This window comes from Acanthopagrus latus, chromosome 4, assembly GCF_904848185.1.
Source record: "Acanthopagrus latus isolate v.2019 chromosome 4, fAcaLat1.1, whole genome shotgun sequence".
Lineage (NCBI taxonomy): Eukaryota > Metazoa > Chordata > Actinopteri > Spariformes > Sparidae > Acanthopagrus > Acanthopagrus latus.
Window position 1 is genome coordinate 7,289,180 of NC_051042.1, and position 17,367 is coordinate 7,306,546.

General features: G+C 43.0%; 2 protein-coding genes across 3 annotated transcripts in view; one reads left to right on the forward strand and one right to left on the reverse strand.

Annotated features, from left to right (window-relative positions):
• Nucleotides 1–14,634, reverse strand: part of kcna4 (potassium voltage-gated channel, shaker-related subfamily, member 4) — an 89,994-nt gene extending 75,360 nt beyond the window's left edge. For both annotated transcript variants that reach the window (XM_037095114.1, XM_037095115.1), the window contains exons 1-2: nucleotides 14,498–14,634; nucleotides 10,384–14,141 (exon numbers count right to left, since the gene is read on the reverse strand). In XM_037095114.1, the coding sequence (XP_036951009.1) occupies nucleotides 11,506–13,569 (2,064 nt within the window). In that variant the 5' untranslated portion in view covers nucleotides 13,570–14,141; nucleotides 14,498–14,634 and the 3' untranslated portion in view covers nucleotides 10,384–11,505. The remainder of the gene's footprint in view (nucleotides 1–10,383; nucleotides 14,142–14,497) is intronic.
• Nucleotides 14,635–14,842: 208 nt separating this feature from the next.
• The window catches only part of LOC119017925 (gonadotropin subunit beta-1-like), a 46,080-nt gene continuing 43,555 nt past the window's right edge, over nucleotides 14,843–17,367 (forward strand). Inside the window, exon 1 of the mRNA XM_037095122.1 lies at nucleotides 14,843–14,960. Within this exon, the coding sequence (XP_036951017.1) occupies nucleotides 14,923–14,960 (38 nt within the window). The 5' untranslated portion in view covers nucleotides 14,843–14,922. The remainder of the gene's footprint in view (nucleotides 14,961–17,367) is intronic.

A 17,367-nucleotide genomic window follows, 5' to 3' on the forward strand; every position in this document is an offset into this window, starting at 1 on the left:
AAATGTTGCATGGAGGAAGTATCAGGATGCAGATAATCAAAGTAGTCCAAACAGTACTTGACTAAATTATACTTACTAAAGGTTCATTTCATCACTGGTTGCTCCAAATTTCAGCCCATGATATCTGATTTCCGTCTCTTCGATTTTCTACTACTTGGTATTGGTCTACCCCTAATTTTTACACCTAAAAGACAAATTAAGAAAGTAACTAACAATAACATAATACATAAAGTACTAAAAAGTCATCTCAGCTCTGATAAGACAAACTAATACGACTCTAATGGGCATCATGTAACACAACATCAGCAGGAAAAGGACATGACCACATCTTTCCAAACAGCCAGAGTTGCGTGTCTACTTTGTCAGGCATAAACCCAATATCTGCTCTACATGCTTAGATTTTTTTCTAAATAAGAGCGATCAATGTACATCAAGCAAACCTAAAGCACAGCACTGAATGGCCTCGTGTAGCAGCATTGTTGATGCAGAGACTCTCAGCCACAGAGATTTCAGTTTGCCTTTTGTTTCTTCTGTATGTGTTTTGTCTTGTCACAAGCAGCTGCTTGTTGCGGCACTGTACATGGTCAAGGTGATTTATTATGAATTTTATGATCTAAAGAATGGAGTGCCCTGGGAGTGCCACACTATAGTGCCATACTATAAACTAAAGGTTGAGTCAGGACTGCGGGGACCAGCAGGGCCCTCTGCTGCATGGCCTTCTCCTCCCTTTCCTGTCTCTCTTTGGTTTTTACCCAAATAAACAAAAGCGAAATTGGCATCTTAAGACAATTTGGACAACTTGATTCTGTTTTACAAACCTACTTGACATAATTCTGAGACTTCATGGTGACATGTTGTTCCCACAAACATCTGCTTTTCTCCTCACTCCCTGCAGCGACCAGTTAAAGGCTGACAGTCCTGTGAGTCCTGTGTGTTCCAGGAACATAATGCCAGCTGCACTGTCCTCCTTTTTTTCTTTACTATTATTCATTGTCTTCTGTGATTGCTGGTTGGTTGCAGCTATTGACCTGTGCATGACGTGCTCAACACAGTGACAGGATAAGAATGTTGTCACTCTCCTGTCACTGGGATAAGACAAGAATTAAAATTCTGTGTCACCCTCTACAACAAATACCACAGTCAGAGAAGCTGCTGTGTAAATTGTATTTGTTTGTATGCCTGGTATCTATCCAGTCTTGTCCAGGACACTCCATGCAACTCAACCAAAAAAAAGCAAGAACTGCCACAGGCATCTTTAGAGGTTTAAATCTTTACATTATATTTTGAAATAGATGGCTCCTGAAGAGCATGAGCGGCTATCAAGTTCACACTCCCATGCTTTTCCAGGCACATGCTGATATTGTGTGTGTGTGTGTGTGTGTGTGTGTGTGTGTGTGTGTGTGTGTGTGTGTGTGTGTGTGTGTGTGTGTGTGTGTGTGTGTGTGTGTGTGTGCGTCCCACAGTGGGATCAGCATCTGCAGCTCCTCAAAAGTTTAGAGGACCAGCTCATCTTCATGGGGAGCAGCAGAGAAAACTTTCTCATGGTTGAGCAGCTGCTCTATTTAATCAAATCTCAAGCTTGTTTATGAAAAGCTGCAGCGCTATGGGGTTTTAGGTAGCAGTCTGGAAAATAAGGGGGGCGGGGGGACCTAAAGTTGATATGACAAATCTTTGAAATGCTTACCTTTCCCAGTGCCATAACAAATCTGTAATCCTCAGTTGGCCCAGATTGTCTGAGTGTGCTAGCAAACTTAATCAAATTTCTGACCACACAAACCACCAAGTTCACTGTCCGTTAGTGATAAAACACGACATTGACGACACACACAGTCCACTGTTAACGTTAGTTGCTCTATGCCATTAACTCTCAACTCTCTCTTCTTCGTCACTCACACTTAGGTCAACCCGGAAGTGTAAAAACTCTTAAAGGTCATGGACTCTCACACATAAAAATAATTACTTTAACTTCTTTTAAACATTCAGAACCCATGAAATTAGATTTTAAACTCACGCATTTCACGCATAAATCATTTGTACATTTTGATATCTTATTTATTTCAAATATTTCAAATTATAACTTCTTAACAACTGCCGTTTCATCTTTAACTTGGTCCCAGGAGAGAAAGAAAAAAAACAAAATGTGTGTATCCTTTTTACAGAATACTGGCCATTGCTAAAGACATACACAGTAATTAATCTAGCATTCTTTCATTAAACAAAAACAATTCAAGATCAAATTTAGTCTATAATTAGGCTATACTGAGCCTGATCTCTTTATACTAGAGATTTTCTTAAAATGAAGTTAATACCTTTTACAAAAATGTCGCCTGAAGTGAATCTCCCCCCGCTATCCTGATTTGCATTTGTATAGCTCACAGCATTACTATTTACATGTTAAAGCCTCCCCTAGAATTAAGGGGAGCTGAGTCATGAGGGGACAACTGCCAAGGAAGGCCCACGTCAGTTTCCTGCAAATTGCTGTGTGCAGTCGATTGGAAGTTCAGGTTAAGACTCGTAAACCTGAACTTCCATGACAATCTACAGTCAGTGTGTTTACATGACACTCAAGAAAATCGAATTACTGTGTTAGTCCGACTATGATTGGATTTTTAAAATGCATGAATACACCTTAGTCTGACTAAAATTGGACCGGATCACATTTCTCATTGTCGGATTAATACACCTCGATTATTCGATTGATAGTCGCATTACTCGTGCATGTATACACTCCATCAGATCGGATCGGATTTTTGTGCGTTGAGACTTTTTTTCCAAGGGCCCTAAGCCGGAAGTAGAAGGACGGCGGTGGTGGCTTTCCTCCAAAATAACTGCAAGTAAGAGCGCCATTGTGCATCTAGTTTGGTAATTATCATGTACACCATATACGAAATGTACAAAAATGTAGCTTCTCCTCGCTCTTCGTGCAGCATTTTTCTCAAATGCTGAGGCAGCTGGTGACGTATAGAGGTCAGCCGGAGGTTGCTCTATTACCACTAGTTGAAATGACTAGAGCGCCACCTATTGTACCGGGGTAAGACATGCTTTGGCCAGTAATTCGATTTTCTCACTGGCATGTATACTCAGACAATTGCAGTTGTCTGATTGAGTAGCATAGTCGAACTATGGCTGTAATCTGACTAAGCTGTGCATATAAGCACACTGAGTGTCGCATACTCACGAAAAGCCCACTTTTCATGCAGTGCTTTATCTCAGAACTGTTTGGCGTTGTCTGCGGCCAATCAATAATCAGAGTCAAACAGACCTCAAGTCTAAACTGATGATCCTGTTGCATTCTCACTGAACCATTTGTTAATGATTATACAAGAAGGTAGCTCCAATCAGCCTATTGTTTCAAGAGGTGACAATTATTGTAAATACTCACATGATGACAACAGCTAGGATCATCTGTTGTGTGTGTTGGCAACAAAGCTAGCAGACAGCCCTTTATCAGGTCTGATTACTGTACTGGCAGGAAACTTGACTGCAGAGACATTCCAGCCACATGTACTTTGACTCCGTTTTTTTATTGTTTTCTCTTCATGTCGCTTTGGCTACTTCCAAGGAAAAAATTTTTATCAGTGATGCATGACTGCTCATCTATGATTATTTACAACAACTGCTTACAACAATACATGCAGGATTCCTTTCTCAAACATCAGGCATTATTAAGTTGTTCTTGGTCATTATGCTTGATCAATGATTTCTCCACAAAGTCAGTGTATTTGGGAGAAAATGGCTGCTATATAACTAGAAAAACTGTGACAAGGAGAACTTTCCTGGTCATATTCTTGACATTTAAATCTTAAATGTGTTGCATTTTTAGGCAGTACTGTGCTGATAAAATGACGCAATCTCCAACAAACAGCAGCCAAAATCGCCACTGTGTGTATCATTGTGCATTCAACAGAAAAAAACATAGAAACCATCCAAAATGGATAGACGCTGGTGTTTGGTTGTCTGCAGAAGCAGATTTAATTTTAAGAGCCTGTAAGCCAAATGTATTGCTCCCAGTTGCTAGCCTGAAAATGGCACACATTGCCTGCTTTTGCTGGTTGATTGAGCTCGAGGTGCTCAGGCGTTGGGCGGCGTTTTTTAACAATGTCCATCTTTTCATGAAACGGTCATCTTGAAAAAAAGGCACTGACAATAAATTTGCGATAATAGCATCTCCACCTGATGTATCAATATCATCTCCACCTGCTGTATCAATATCATCTCCACCTGTTGCTATTTTTACACATCGGGAATCAATTACAACTGGCAAGTTAAGCTAGGTCTCGCGTGACTGAGCAAGCGGGCCTTCTGGAATACCCTCGGCCGTCGAAAATCTTCAAGAATACGCCCAGTGGCTACAAATCCAAATATGATTGGTTGATCAAATTGTCAATCCAAACGTAAACTCTGATTACATTTAATGGTCAGGGCATTCTATAAAGGAAACAGAATATCTTGGATGGAGGATATTCTGCCCAGAGACACAGTAGAAAAATATCTGATGGTTGAATTTTTTTCCAACACAAAACCAGTAAAATGCGCAGTGCATTTCAGGGCCTTCTCTGAATACGTTGAAGGCCTTGAAGATTCGTCACTGCCAGAAAGTCACACATAAAATAACTAACTAAATAATGATGAAATTAAATCATCATGTACATTCAGTTGCAAGTTTATTAACAACTCACAAAAAACTAACCCAACAATGCTGCTCGATCAAAAGGTTTGAGAGTGTTGGATGTCACCTGGCCGTATTTGTGGCAACAGAGCCAGGTAAGCCTAAACATGATCTTTTTCTGACCCTTCCCAAGTGTTTATTGTGCTTTTCTGTGCATAAAATTGAAAGTTGAACAGTTTCAACATATCCCATATAGTTGGGTTAATATAAGGTTGTCATATGCAGTAGTGTGTCATCCGAATTCCACTGCATTGTATGTTCTCCTTGTCTTTGTTTGGGTGTTTCAGTCCAAAGACATGCAGGTCAAGTAAGTGCCTAAATCCCCCTAAGGAGTGAAAATGAGTGTCTGCATTTATGTTAACTCTGTGAATAGCTGGCAATCTGTCCAGAGTGTTCCCTGCCTCTCAGCCGGTGTAGGATGGGACGGGCTCCAGCCCTCAGCCCCCTGTGACCTCAGCAGGTATTAGCGGCTGTAGAAGATGGATGGATGTCTTGGCTGCAGGTAGGAGTCATTTTCTGAGCATCTAAATGAGCCATTTGTCAGCAGGGTCAGCGTGACTCTGACCTATGGTTGTCAGCACGATTAGGTTTCTGTTATGCAGAGCAGGTTATTTCAATCTAGACGAGTCGACTGTCACTTGAATAGTTGACTGCGGGGTATGAGGAGCCTAATTCAGTGAAACTCTTATTAATGTAAATGTAATGTAATGTAAATGCCACAAAGGAAAACCTAAATGCTGCTCGATTACATCTAATCGAAAGATCGGATTAACTCTAAGACATTTTAGCACTTCTGGCTTTTTCCAGCGTCAGCTTGTGACCATTACAGCTGTGTGAAAGGTTAGTGAAACTGAGTGAAACTGAACAAAAGTGAGTATATATTAAATTTTTTCAATATTTTGGTATTTTAGGGAAAGTTTTCCTCTTTGATTAGAGATTACATCATCTATCGAGAGTGACCCTGCAGGATTTCTTCCTCGTGGAAACACTCGAGAGAGGCTGCACACCAAACAGACATGTTTTATGACAATAGTTTAGTGTTACAATTGTGACTTTGTAATGGTCGAGCGCTGCATTTTCAGAAAACCAACATTTGCCAATTCTCTACTCTCTTGATAGACTTTTGATAGAGTCTAAGACAGAAAAACTCAAGCTAGATGAATGTAGGACAATCAAACTACAAAGCAAACACAATGCCTCCTGTGTAACCAACCTATAATCTCTAATCTCTTTGCTATGTGTCTGATAAGTTGCGGTTTCCACTGCTGTAACCCTCCCCAGGGACGTGGACTCCTTGGAGGGAATCAAGTCAAACTTAAGTTCAGGAAACATTATTTTACCCCCCAACATGGCCCCAGTTCAATGGGGGGGTCGTACTATCCAAACAATATGATGTAAAATCATATTACAAGCCAACAAGATTGTCAAAGGGTCGACCACAGTTTGAGTCACACCACTGGATTTTTGTTTGTTGTTTTTAAGGAGACCTGTGGACATTTCCAGCCATTTCTGTGGCAACCCAAACAGGCTATATTCAATAAGAAGGAGTCTTCATCCATAATTCTGGTGACCGAAATAGGTATTTTAAGCCAAACAGTCAGTGCGTTTACATGCACACCTTAGTCAGACTACAGCTAAAGTTCGACTGTTCTGCTCAATCAGACAACTGCAATTGTCTGAGTATACATGCCAGTGAGAAAATCGAATTACTGACCGAAGCATGTCATAGCCTAGGTGGCGCTGTACCCATTTCAACGAGCAGTAATAGAGAACCACATCTGACTGACCAAGAAAGATGGCATACGAAGATTGAGGAGAAACTACATCTTTGTAGATTGCGTATATAGTGTACATGATAATTACATAAACTAGATGCACAATTGGGCATAGCGTATACATGCAAGAGTAATGCGAATATCAATCGAATAATCTAGGTGTATTAATCCGACTATGAGAAATCCAATCCGGTCCAATTTTAGTTAGACTAAGGTGTATACATGCATCTCAAAAATCCGATCATAGTCAGACTAACGCAGTAATTTGGTTTTCTTGTGTGTCATGTAAACGCACTGAATGATTTCTTTCCATACTCTAACCAGGTGTTTTTTGTGCATAAACCTTACTAGAGTGTGAGCACAGTGTAGTGACTAAAGATAAATAGAAAATTCAACCTACACAAATGTAAAATTGCAACATAAAGAAACATTCAGTTCGAACTTATCTGTGGTTTTGCAGAAATGTGCTTGAAATGTAATTTTCCCGGGTGTTTAGATCTTGGTGGAACCGCAGACAATGGCAGGCTAAAGGAGCCTTATCAGCAGTACCTAAGACTAAAGAGTACCTGTGGGTACTTTGGGGGCAAACATGGATTCAGTTTGTGGTGTTAAAGCAACATTATGTAGAAATTGGCTTTAGTTCATTTTGGTGCACCCTGGAGTTTCTAAGTGCACCACCACTGTAATAAATACAAATCCCAGGTCTGTGATGTAATGTAGGTGCTAAGTACCAACAAAAGTAATTAAGTCATGACAATGTGATGTGAAAACATGTATGCTGAAGTGAACATGTAAGTTGACATGAACATGTATTTTGAAGTGAATATGTCAGTTGAAGTGAACATGTATTTTGAAGTAAATTTGTATGTTTAAGTAAACATGTATGTTGAAGTGAATATGTATGGCGAAGTGATCAAACCCTCTCACTGAAGTGAAAGAGCAGAAACAAATGATGGAGGGCTGATGGATGAGACAGAGACACCATTCACTGTATTACAAGAAAAAAGAAGCTTCAAACTTGAAATTTAAGCTTTTAGTTGATGGTTTAAAAAGGTTACATAATGTTGCTTTTAAATATAAATATCCTTCATGCCTTCCATGAGACTTCCTGGTTAAATAAAGTAATAATAATCTATTTTGACAGTGTATTAAGATTGTAGCCATCTCAGGGCCCTTCACTAGTTCAGGTACAACGATCTAATTACACAGATAACCTGGCAGATATCTGGCCCCCTAAAGTCTGTGGTTCAGTATAGGTACAAATGTAACTCTGACGACTCATGTTTATTCTAAAAGAAACCCTGAATCACTGTGATTCACTGCTATCTGTACAGTGCAGACATTTATCAATGAGGAGTCCATCCACAACATAGTATAATACTGTAGCTGTGTCAGTACCAGTTAGCTCTTAGACGCATTACTTTATTTTTCAATAAATCTGTTTGTTCCGATGATTAACCAGTTAATTATTTGGTCCATATGAGACAAAAGCACATCACTGCAAACTGTTTATTTTGTCTGACCAACAAGTCAAAAAGTCCTGAATATCTTCAACGCACTCGTGTGAAGTAGAGTGAAGCAGTAAACTGTCACACAGGAGAACCAGCAGAAGTTCAATGTCTTAAGCAGGGTAATTCCTCAGAATTTTAATTGATAATCAAAGCTTTCCTTTGATCGAGTCGCCTCATTTACACCCTGTTCTTCCTGTTATTACATAACCTGCTCTGACATTATGTACTGCATGCTCACCTTCTTTCCAACTCTCCTCTATGTCTTTTGACAGGCATGGAATACTTTGGGAAAAATAACCATTAATAACTCTCACTTTGTCACATGGCCTGGCCATATGGTCTAAATCTGCACTACAAAGGCTCGCTGTGCACGTGACAATGGGACGCTATGAGCAGTCAAAAGCATTCAGCTTGACTCCGTGGCTCAGGATGATACAGGCTGTTTTCACAGTCAGCTCAGCAGCTACAGACCTAAGAATATGCCTGACCCACACACTTCCACTTAGCTTGAAAAATGTTTTGTATTGCACCTCTCGCCATAAGCCACATTATGTAAGTGTGAAGTGTGAGAGGTATCAAGAGGAGTTGGCCCAGTGCCAGGATGGTGTCTGTGTGTGTGTGTGTGTGTGTGTGTGTGTGCGTGCGTGCGTGCGTGCGTGCGTGCGTGCGTGCGTGCGTGCGTGCGTGTGTGTGTGTGTGTGTTTGTTTGTCTGTCTGTGTGTGTGGTTGTGGGTGCAGGTGATGAAAATATTTGGTATGAATAGTTCTTCTGAGAATATGAACACAGTGCAATAAATTATAATGTGCCGATGAGGTGATTATGTGCTGAGGAATGCTGAAAAGCACTGGTGGAGTGAGTGGCAGGGTGGACAGATCTAAACCATGAATGCAAATGCTTACTGATCTGGACAAAAATTGGCTTATCAGTGAGTACACTGTTTAGTACATTCTGATATTCGAAACACTGCTACTTCAGTCAAGATACATTTTGGCAACAATCCTAATGTTTTTGTCAATCTTTGCCCAACAGATGACACAGTTTCTTAGGCCCAGAATTTCTGTGCATTGTAAGGAAATGTTGACACATTATAATTTCATAACTTTTGTTCTTGTAGAACGATGTGAATATATGCTGTATTTTGCAATCCCATCTGCAAACTTTGCCTATCTTAAGGACTCCACCACACCTGTTTCTGTACATCAAATTATTTTGCTTTCAATAACAATTACAACAAGGTTGTGTTTTCACCCGTGTTGGTTTGTCAGGAGGATTACAGAAGCCCTACTGAACGGATTCCCACAAAACCTGGAAGGAAGCTGGGTATTGGCCCTGAATAGACTCCATTAACTTTTGGTGTGGATCTAGACAAAGGGACTGATCCAGGAATTATTTCTTACTTGTTTAAGCATTGCAATTAGGGTTAACTAAAAGTCCATTGGCAATGTTTGTGCACTTGAGGATTCAAGTTTCCACATCACACTTTACATATTTAACCATGACTGAATCCAAACTATGTGTGACGTCTCAAAATCTTGCTCATATCTAAACATCTTAAACTGAGATTAAAGGTGAGCGCAGACACCTATCATCAAGAAAACAGCCCTCTAGTGTCAAACTCTGTTCAAACATCAAACTATAGCAACAAAATTTCAAAAACATATTTGAATCGAAGAAGCTTTGAGGTTTGCCTGGATGCCTAGAGACAACTTGTGTTGATTTGGGCAGTAATAAAGTTTTAGTTTTCACATTTGAAATAATACAAGTTGTGGTTTAGGCTTCATGCATCACAGTGTTCTAATGCAACACCTGTTGTGGAAGGTGGGACTACAGTAAATAAGATGACTGGACAGCAGTGACAAAACAAGAAAACTAAAGTCAGTTATCTTTAGATGTGAAAATAGTCAGGGCTGTCCAACAAAGCAGAAAGTAACATACATTTAGAGTTAATTCATAAAATAAACTTCTGTTCTGAAGCTTGAACTCAAGTACTGCATGTGTAAACTCTCTTCAGACAATAACGATGAGCCACACAATCCATTGAGGTAACCTTTGACAAATATTCTCAACAGCCTGACCTGATGTCCCCTTAGATTAGATAATTACAATTATTATGATGAGATGTCTGTGATATTGTTGAGATGTCTGAGTGTAGCAAAAACGTTGTGCAGGGCAGGAGAAACATGAACCAACTACCATGCCTGGAATAAGTGCCAGTGCATCTCCAGTCTTTTACACACTAATATGCACACGAAACCACCTGTCATTCATTGGTCTGAGGGACGATGAAGAGTTAGGAATATCAGGCTGGAATACCATTAAACATATCTATATATCTAAATGTGGTTCGTTTGAAGTGTTGCTTTACTGTCCTACTCATCATTACTGAATAATAATCACTGTCACAGAGGATCTGCACAGGCTACATACCTTGGAAGACATCCACATCCCAGATGGTCCTCGGAGCTCACAGATAATCATAGTCCTCTTAAGAAAAAAAAAAAGATAATAATTTGTGCACAAAGTCCAGCGGAAAGAAGATGAAGTTGCTTGCAAACTCCCATCCAAGGAGTTTCCACGACAGAGTCATTTTTGCTATAGCTTTCCATCTGGGTCCGTGTAAAGGGATATTGTCATTTTGAGGTGGTTTAAATCAAACTGGGGAAACTGTTGTCAACAAGGCCCCCAAGCCTGTCCGTACAAAACCTGGTGGGGCGAGTCATTTCTCCAGCCATTTATAACTCTGATGGTTTCCTGTGCTTAGCTCTCATGGTGGGTCAACAACACAATGCTTGTTTTGGCCTGTTGTGGAAAAGCATATTCATGTAGATGTTGTAGAAATAATTCTAGCCCTGGTTTATTCGATGACTGCTAACTTCTATGTTTAATCAAAGAACGTTTTGTTAATACTAAGTGTTGGAACACTAACCAAAGTCTTGTATCTGTCTTCGGCCTTTCCTTTAATGGAGTCATTTTTATTGGCAGCACATGAAAGATGTTATTAATATCCTTAGTTCGCTCTCTTTGAGGAAGTAACTCAAACATTCTTCAGCTAAGTGGTCAGAGGATGACTAAATTATTGCCATTTGCATGGCCTACAGTTTCTGTCTCTAAAAGAAAAATCAGCCAAACAAAGCGCAAATTCTACATTTAGTGCAAACAAACATTTTAAACTTTATTGCATAACAGCAAAACGACCATCCCTATACTTTCAGTTATTGACAGATGAAACTCATAAAGTGCGAATGCATAGCCTGTCTTGTCTCGAATTCCGATTTGATCTCAGATTTGGAAGCCCCCACAGGTTAGATGATTTATTAATCAACCAATTAGATAAATACTGGTCATAATGGCGGAGAAGTAGTGGAGAAGATCTGGAGAAACTATTCTGAGGTGGAGGGAATGAAATATTTCATCCTGCCAATTGGTGACGTGTGTTTGTGTGCGTGCAAAAATCTTGTGTTGGGGGGGCACCTGATCTCGGGCACACTGAAACTTCATAGGGCAAATTCTTCCACAGAAAAAAGTTAAATAACAGGACACTACTTGATATCACACGTCAGTCTGAATGGATTTTGAGTTAGTACTGTTTCTCCTTCCTATGTCAGTGCCGTTTCCTTTACTAGGGCTCTTGTCCAGCCCGCACAGCGACTCCGTCACTCCCTCCTCCATCTCCATATACTCCGCTTTATCACCCAGCGAGGAGCCAGAGGGCGAGCCTTTGAATTTCCTTAGAAAGTCCGGGAAATACGGGCAGCCTGGGGGCATGCTCTCCACAACCGGCGTCTGGTCGTCATTATCTGTCTCCCTGTGGTAAAAGTAGTTGAAGTTGGACACTATGACCGGCACCGGCAGCGCGATGGTTAACACGCCCGCGATGGCGCAGAGGGAGCCCACTATCTTTCCCCCGACGGTGATGGGCTTCATGTCACCATAGCCCACCGTGGTCATGGTCACCACGGCCCACCAAAAGGCGTCGGGGATGCTCGTGAACTGGGAAGTGGGCTCGTCCGCCTCGGCGAAATACACCGCGCTGGAGAACAGGATGACGCCTATGACTAGGAAGAAAATGAGGAGGGCCAGTTCCCTCATGCTGGCGCGCAGGGTATGACCCAGGATCTGCAGCCCCTTGGAGTGCCGGGAGAGCTTGAAGATGCGGAACACCCTGACGAGACGGATTATTCTCAGGATGGCAAAGCTCATCGCTTGCTGCCCGTTGCCTTGGTGCTGCGCCAGGTCCGTGCCGAGAGTTATGAAATAAGGCAAAATGGATACAATGTCTATAGAGTTCATAATGTTTTTAAAGAAAGCCGGTTTGCTCGGACTCGCAAAGAAGCGGACTATAATCTCAAAGGAGAACCAGATGATGCAAACCGTCTCCACAATGAAAAACGGGTCGTTGAAAGGAGTAAATCCGTGGTCCGGCTGAGTGGAGTTGTGTCGTGGCTGCAGATACTCTTTTTCATCCCTGAACTCCGGCAGCGTCTCCAGGCAGAAAATGACAATAGAAATAACTATGACCAGGACAGACACCACTGCGATCCCCCTGGCAGGACTCGAGCTCTCCGGATATTCAAAAAGCAGCCAGATCTGGCGCTTGAACTCGTCCTCGGGCAGAGGCTTCTCCTCCTCTTTGACGAAACCCTCATCCTCCCGAAACTTGAGTATTGCCTCCTCCCCGAGTTCATAAAACTTCACCTCCTCGGAGAAGATGTCAAACGGGACGTTGACAGGTCTTTTCAACCGCCCCCCTGACTGGTAATAGTACAGAATGGCGTCAAAGCTCGGTCGGTTCCGGTCGAAGAAGTATTCGTTCCTCAGCGGGTCGAAGTACCTGATTCTCTTGTCGGGGTCTCCCAGGAGGGTGTCCGGGAACTGAGTGAGAGTCTTGAGCTGAGTTTCAAACTTCAGCCCCGACACGTTGATGACCACTCTCTCGCAGCAGCCGCACTCGCTGTAAACGTTTTCGTATCCGGACTGGGGGCGCCTGTCAGTGAGCGACACCGTCTCCTCCTCATCATCCATGTTACACAGAAAGCTCGACCTCTTGCTGCCCTGGTCCCCCCCTTCTCCCTCCTCCTCTTCCTCGGCCTCTTCCTCCTCTATCATGATGTCCTCCTCGGATCCGAGCAGCGCCAGCTCCGAGTGGCGCAAGTCCCCGCCGAGTGTCGTCCGGCTGCGTCTCCACCGTCCGACGCCGCGCTGCTTTTTCCGCTCTCTGAGAACTCTCTGCTGCTGCTCGGGCTCCTGCTGGTGCTGTGGCGGCTGAGAGGAGGAGGTGGAGGAGGACGAGGAGGAGGAGGAGGAGGGGCGCGAGGCGGTGCCGCCGCTGCTGATGTTGGCGTTCGTGGAGGAGGCGGCGCGAGACTGATGCTGGCGGTTGTTAAGGAGATGAGCGCTGGAGGAGGAGGTGGAGGTTGAGGTGGACCCCCCCACGCTGCCGCCTCCTCCCTCCGCACCGGACCCACCTTCAGCGGCGGCCGCCGCAGCCGCCGCTCTCGATTGGGCAGCCTGGCGCTCCCTCTCGCGTTCCCTCTCCCGTGCGCGAGCTTGGGCATATCCATAAGGCAGGTGACTACTGCACCCACCGTCCGCACCCACCATGGCAAACTCCATTGTAAGTCAATGGGCGGTGCGGTCCGTGAGCGCTACAGAGACCGCCTCGGTGCGACGTGGATGCAGGCCAGAGGAGAAAAGTTGCTGCCCAGTGCGCTCAGAGAGAGAAAATGAGGCATGAACGGGTTTCAGCCAGTTGTGGACGTGAGAATGTCAGAATAACAAACCCACCTCAGTCAGGTCCATGTCGAGAGCGGTCCGTGTGGTTACTTACATGGTAGGAGATGATAAAAAAAAAAGCCTGTCTTTCCGCTCAGGCACAGGCCCCCAGGATTCTATGACATCATTACCATAACCAAAATATGTAAGGGCCGGTGGCACAGCCTGTTACGCAGAAGCTCTGTATCAAAACTTGCAGCCCTTTTATTTGTTCAGCAATAAAAATCACCAAGTCAACACGCGACACCACAGGAGGCTGTCCGGTGCCCATCAGGTGGTTAATATCTCCAAGACCACAGCTCGTGCCTAAATGCGTCCTTTTATCCTCCGTGGTCATTCCTGGTTGCCATTTTATGTGATGAAATAAAAAAAAATGAACGTGAATGACTTTATTCCTCTGACGCTCTCTGGAGCTGCGAGAGAAAGACAGGAGAGAAAACGGCGGTTGGTTCAGACGAGAGGAAAAATATGTATGCATGTCCGTTGACTGCACAGTCCAGGATACTACGAATCTTTTGCAAGATAAGGGCAGTAAAAATTGATTTGCATATTATTATCATTATCATCATCATCATCATCATCATTATTATTATTATTATTATTATTATTATTGTTATTGTTGTTGTTGTTGTTGTTGTTGTTGTTGTTGGGTGAGCACAAAGGTAGGCTGTCAGAAATGATTGCATGGATATTTATGTTCATAACAGACATTACGCAGGAACCTGTGCTCGTGAATATAGCCCTCCTTCACCCTAACATTCATACTTACATGTGAAAAGGGGCCAAACGAAATCGCCTCAACCCCCATTACAAACAAATCTGCTGGAGGAGGAAGAGGAGGAGGCGGTGGTTGTGGTGGTGTTGGAGGAGGAGGAGGAGGAGGAGGAGGGAGGGTATGTGAGGATGCAGATCTTCGCTTTTGCCCAAATTCCCTCTTGATTTTCGGGGGGTAATATCACAAATCCCTCGTTGTATCCAAGCAGCGACCATAGCATCCGCTGTGTGCAGCCGTGCTCCGACGCACTGAGGAGGACACTTTTCTGGCTGCGTCTCGACGTCTTGTCTCAATTCAACAGGATCTACTGGCACTTCAGCCCCCGTTCCTGCTGCATCGCTCCTGATACACTGGCATCAATAATCATTGAGGAAAAAGGGAGAAAAAGAAGCAGGTGAGCGGCCAGCGAGTTGGCATCAATGACATCTCCACACGGTCACAGCAAGAGGATGCGAAGGTGGGTAAAAGTTTACCTTAACGCAGGCAAGGGGAAATAGCCCCATGGTACAGTTTGAGCATCGCACATCTGTGTGTCTGCCGCTGTAGCCCTACCTATACTCCGGTATCCTTCCCAATGTGTGTGTGTGTGTGTGTGTGTTGATGGAGAGGCTCGGTGAGAAAGTCGTCCATGTACTGCAGCGCATGCAGGCGGTGCTCGGTCCTCCCCCAGTGGATGCAGCCGGTCACTACGCACTGTGCTGCAGTCTCACACCGGAGCCTCCTCTGTCCTTCATCGCTGCTGGGTGGCAACCGGTGTCCTTACCAAAAATTAAAAAAAAATGTAATATGTTGCAGTGATTCCTAAAGTAACGTCAGTGCCGACAATTCGCTGGTAGTGGAGCGTCACACGACAAGCACACTTGCAGCTTAAGATGAATCCATCCCAACCCACCAAATTATTGTCCATTTTTTGTCCTTTTGTACCTTTAAATGTTTTTCTGGATGATGGTACTTCCACTTTTCAGTAATGCCTCCCTGCACAACACTTTTCCATGTGCGCACCATGTAACAAGATATAAAGATGTCACCTGAACTTGCACAAGGTCCCAAACCACAGTTTGCATTCAGAATATTGTTGAGTGTAGAGCATTAGGACTACTGAATCTAAAAGATAACGTTTTCTTCCATAATTAAAAACCAGTTTAGAACCAGGCCTTTCTATTTATTATCACATATTCAGCCCCATTTGATTTTTTAATTTTTAATTTTTTTTAACATTTTATATTTGACAACCTTCAAAACACAGTGAGAAGATCTGCTGTCCATCCTCAAGTGATTTGGAGTTATGCTGATAGAGTTTATCGTTCATCACGAACAAAGAGTTAAACAGGATTTCTAATCTGTTAAAGGCTCATTGATACTTTTAAACTAGCATCTGATGCACACAACAAGCAGGTAGTTCAGTATCAATAGTCCTCCGCATTTAATTACTCATGCACATTTATATTAAAACTAGAAAAAGTGTATTTCCTGTGAAAATACAGTTTGAATGCTGACAGCTGAAATGAGACTGAAAACAAAAGCAGAAATGCTTTGTTTTAGCTTTAGCTAACACAGGAATGTGACGATAATGGATTCAAATTCCATAATAACTATAAAGCATTGAAAAAATATTGCCAAAAAAATTAGGCGGTAAGTGTAATATCACAAAGCTGGATGTTAAAATGAAGTACCTGAAAAGGCTTCATATTAATAGGCTGAAAAAAGCTTAATATTTGCTAAGAGGATGAATGTGGAAGGGCTCTCTTTGCTTAAAGGCCGAAAAATCATATGTAGTGTACACAGTAGCATTAGTAGTACAAGTAGTAGTACTGGTAGTAAAAGCAGTTGAAGGCATCCTTTTGGGCAATAATTGTCTTCTGCAAGTGAAGTTGTTGTGGTGGAGGAAACGATTTAGCCAACCAGCACTCGAGGAAACCTCCTCATCTCTGCTGTCACTTACGGTGGCGTACGTTAGATACATGTCTGAGCTTTCCTATTAACCATGGTCGATGGTTGATACAGGTGTTTGTGTCACAGGTTGATCTGGGCGCCTCACGCTTTGCCACAGCTGACTGACCTCATGCTGAGTTCAGGGTGGATGTCAACATATTCTGCAGACTGTCTGACAAGCAGGCTGTATGACAGAATATACAGTTTTCACATCGACTTGACTTCAGTTTAATAACGATGTATGTGGCTGGGAATGGTGGCTTTCATTCAGTGACCATTTCAACGCGATGTGGATTGAAATGCTCGATGGTAACAGGTGTCACAAGTTAACCTGGACGCTGAGCACTCAATGCTACAGCTAACTGTGGTCTCCACGCTGCTCTCTAGCCGCTCGGCATGAACAAATGCCTCAGACTGTTCCATCTGTGAGTTGTTTGAGAGAACAGACATTCACGACAAAGATGTAAGCCCAACAACATGCACTTTTGGATGATTTACTGACAGTTGCGTTTTTTGGACAGGCATGGACACAGTCACCTACACTGTCACTGTGTGCTCTGTAGCGCGGGATTCTCAAACCACACCTCCAACACATCTGGGACCATCGCCAGTTAAAATGAACGCCAGTTAAACTGTCACATCAGTACTCTCGATGGCCAGTCCACTCCTGCAATAGCAGTACTCTGTGGCTGTGCATGTGTGTCCAAGCGTGTGTGTGTGCATGCGTGTGTGACACACACAAAATGTACACATTTAATGTCATTTTGTTTATGTTTTTATTTTTGGAGTCTTATTTTATGAGAGAAATGTGGTAATAAGAGCCATTATGGTGAATTATTGTTTCCTGGTAAGAGCACAGGGTTTCTTTATAGTACAGCATCTCAGTGCTGCCAGCAGGAGGCAGTGTGGCGCTTTGTTTCTCCCCCATGGAA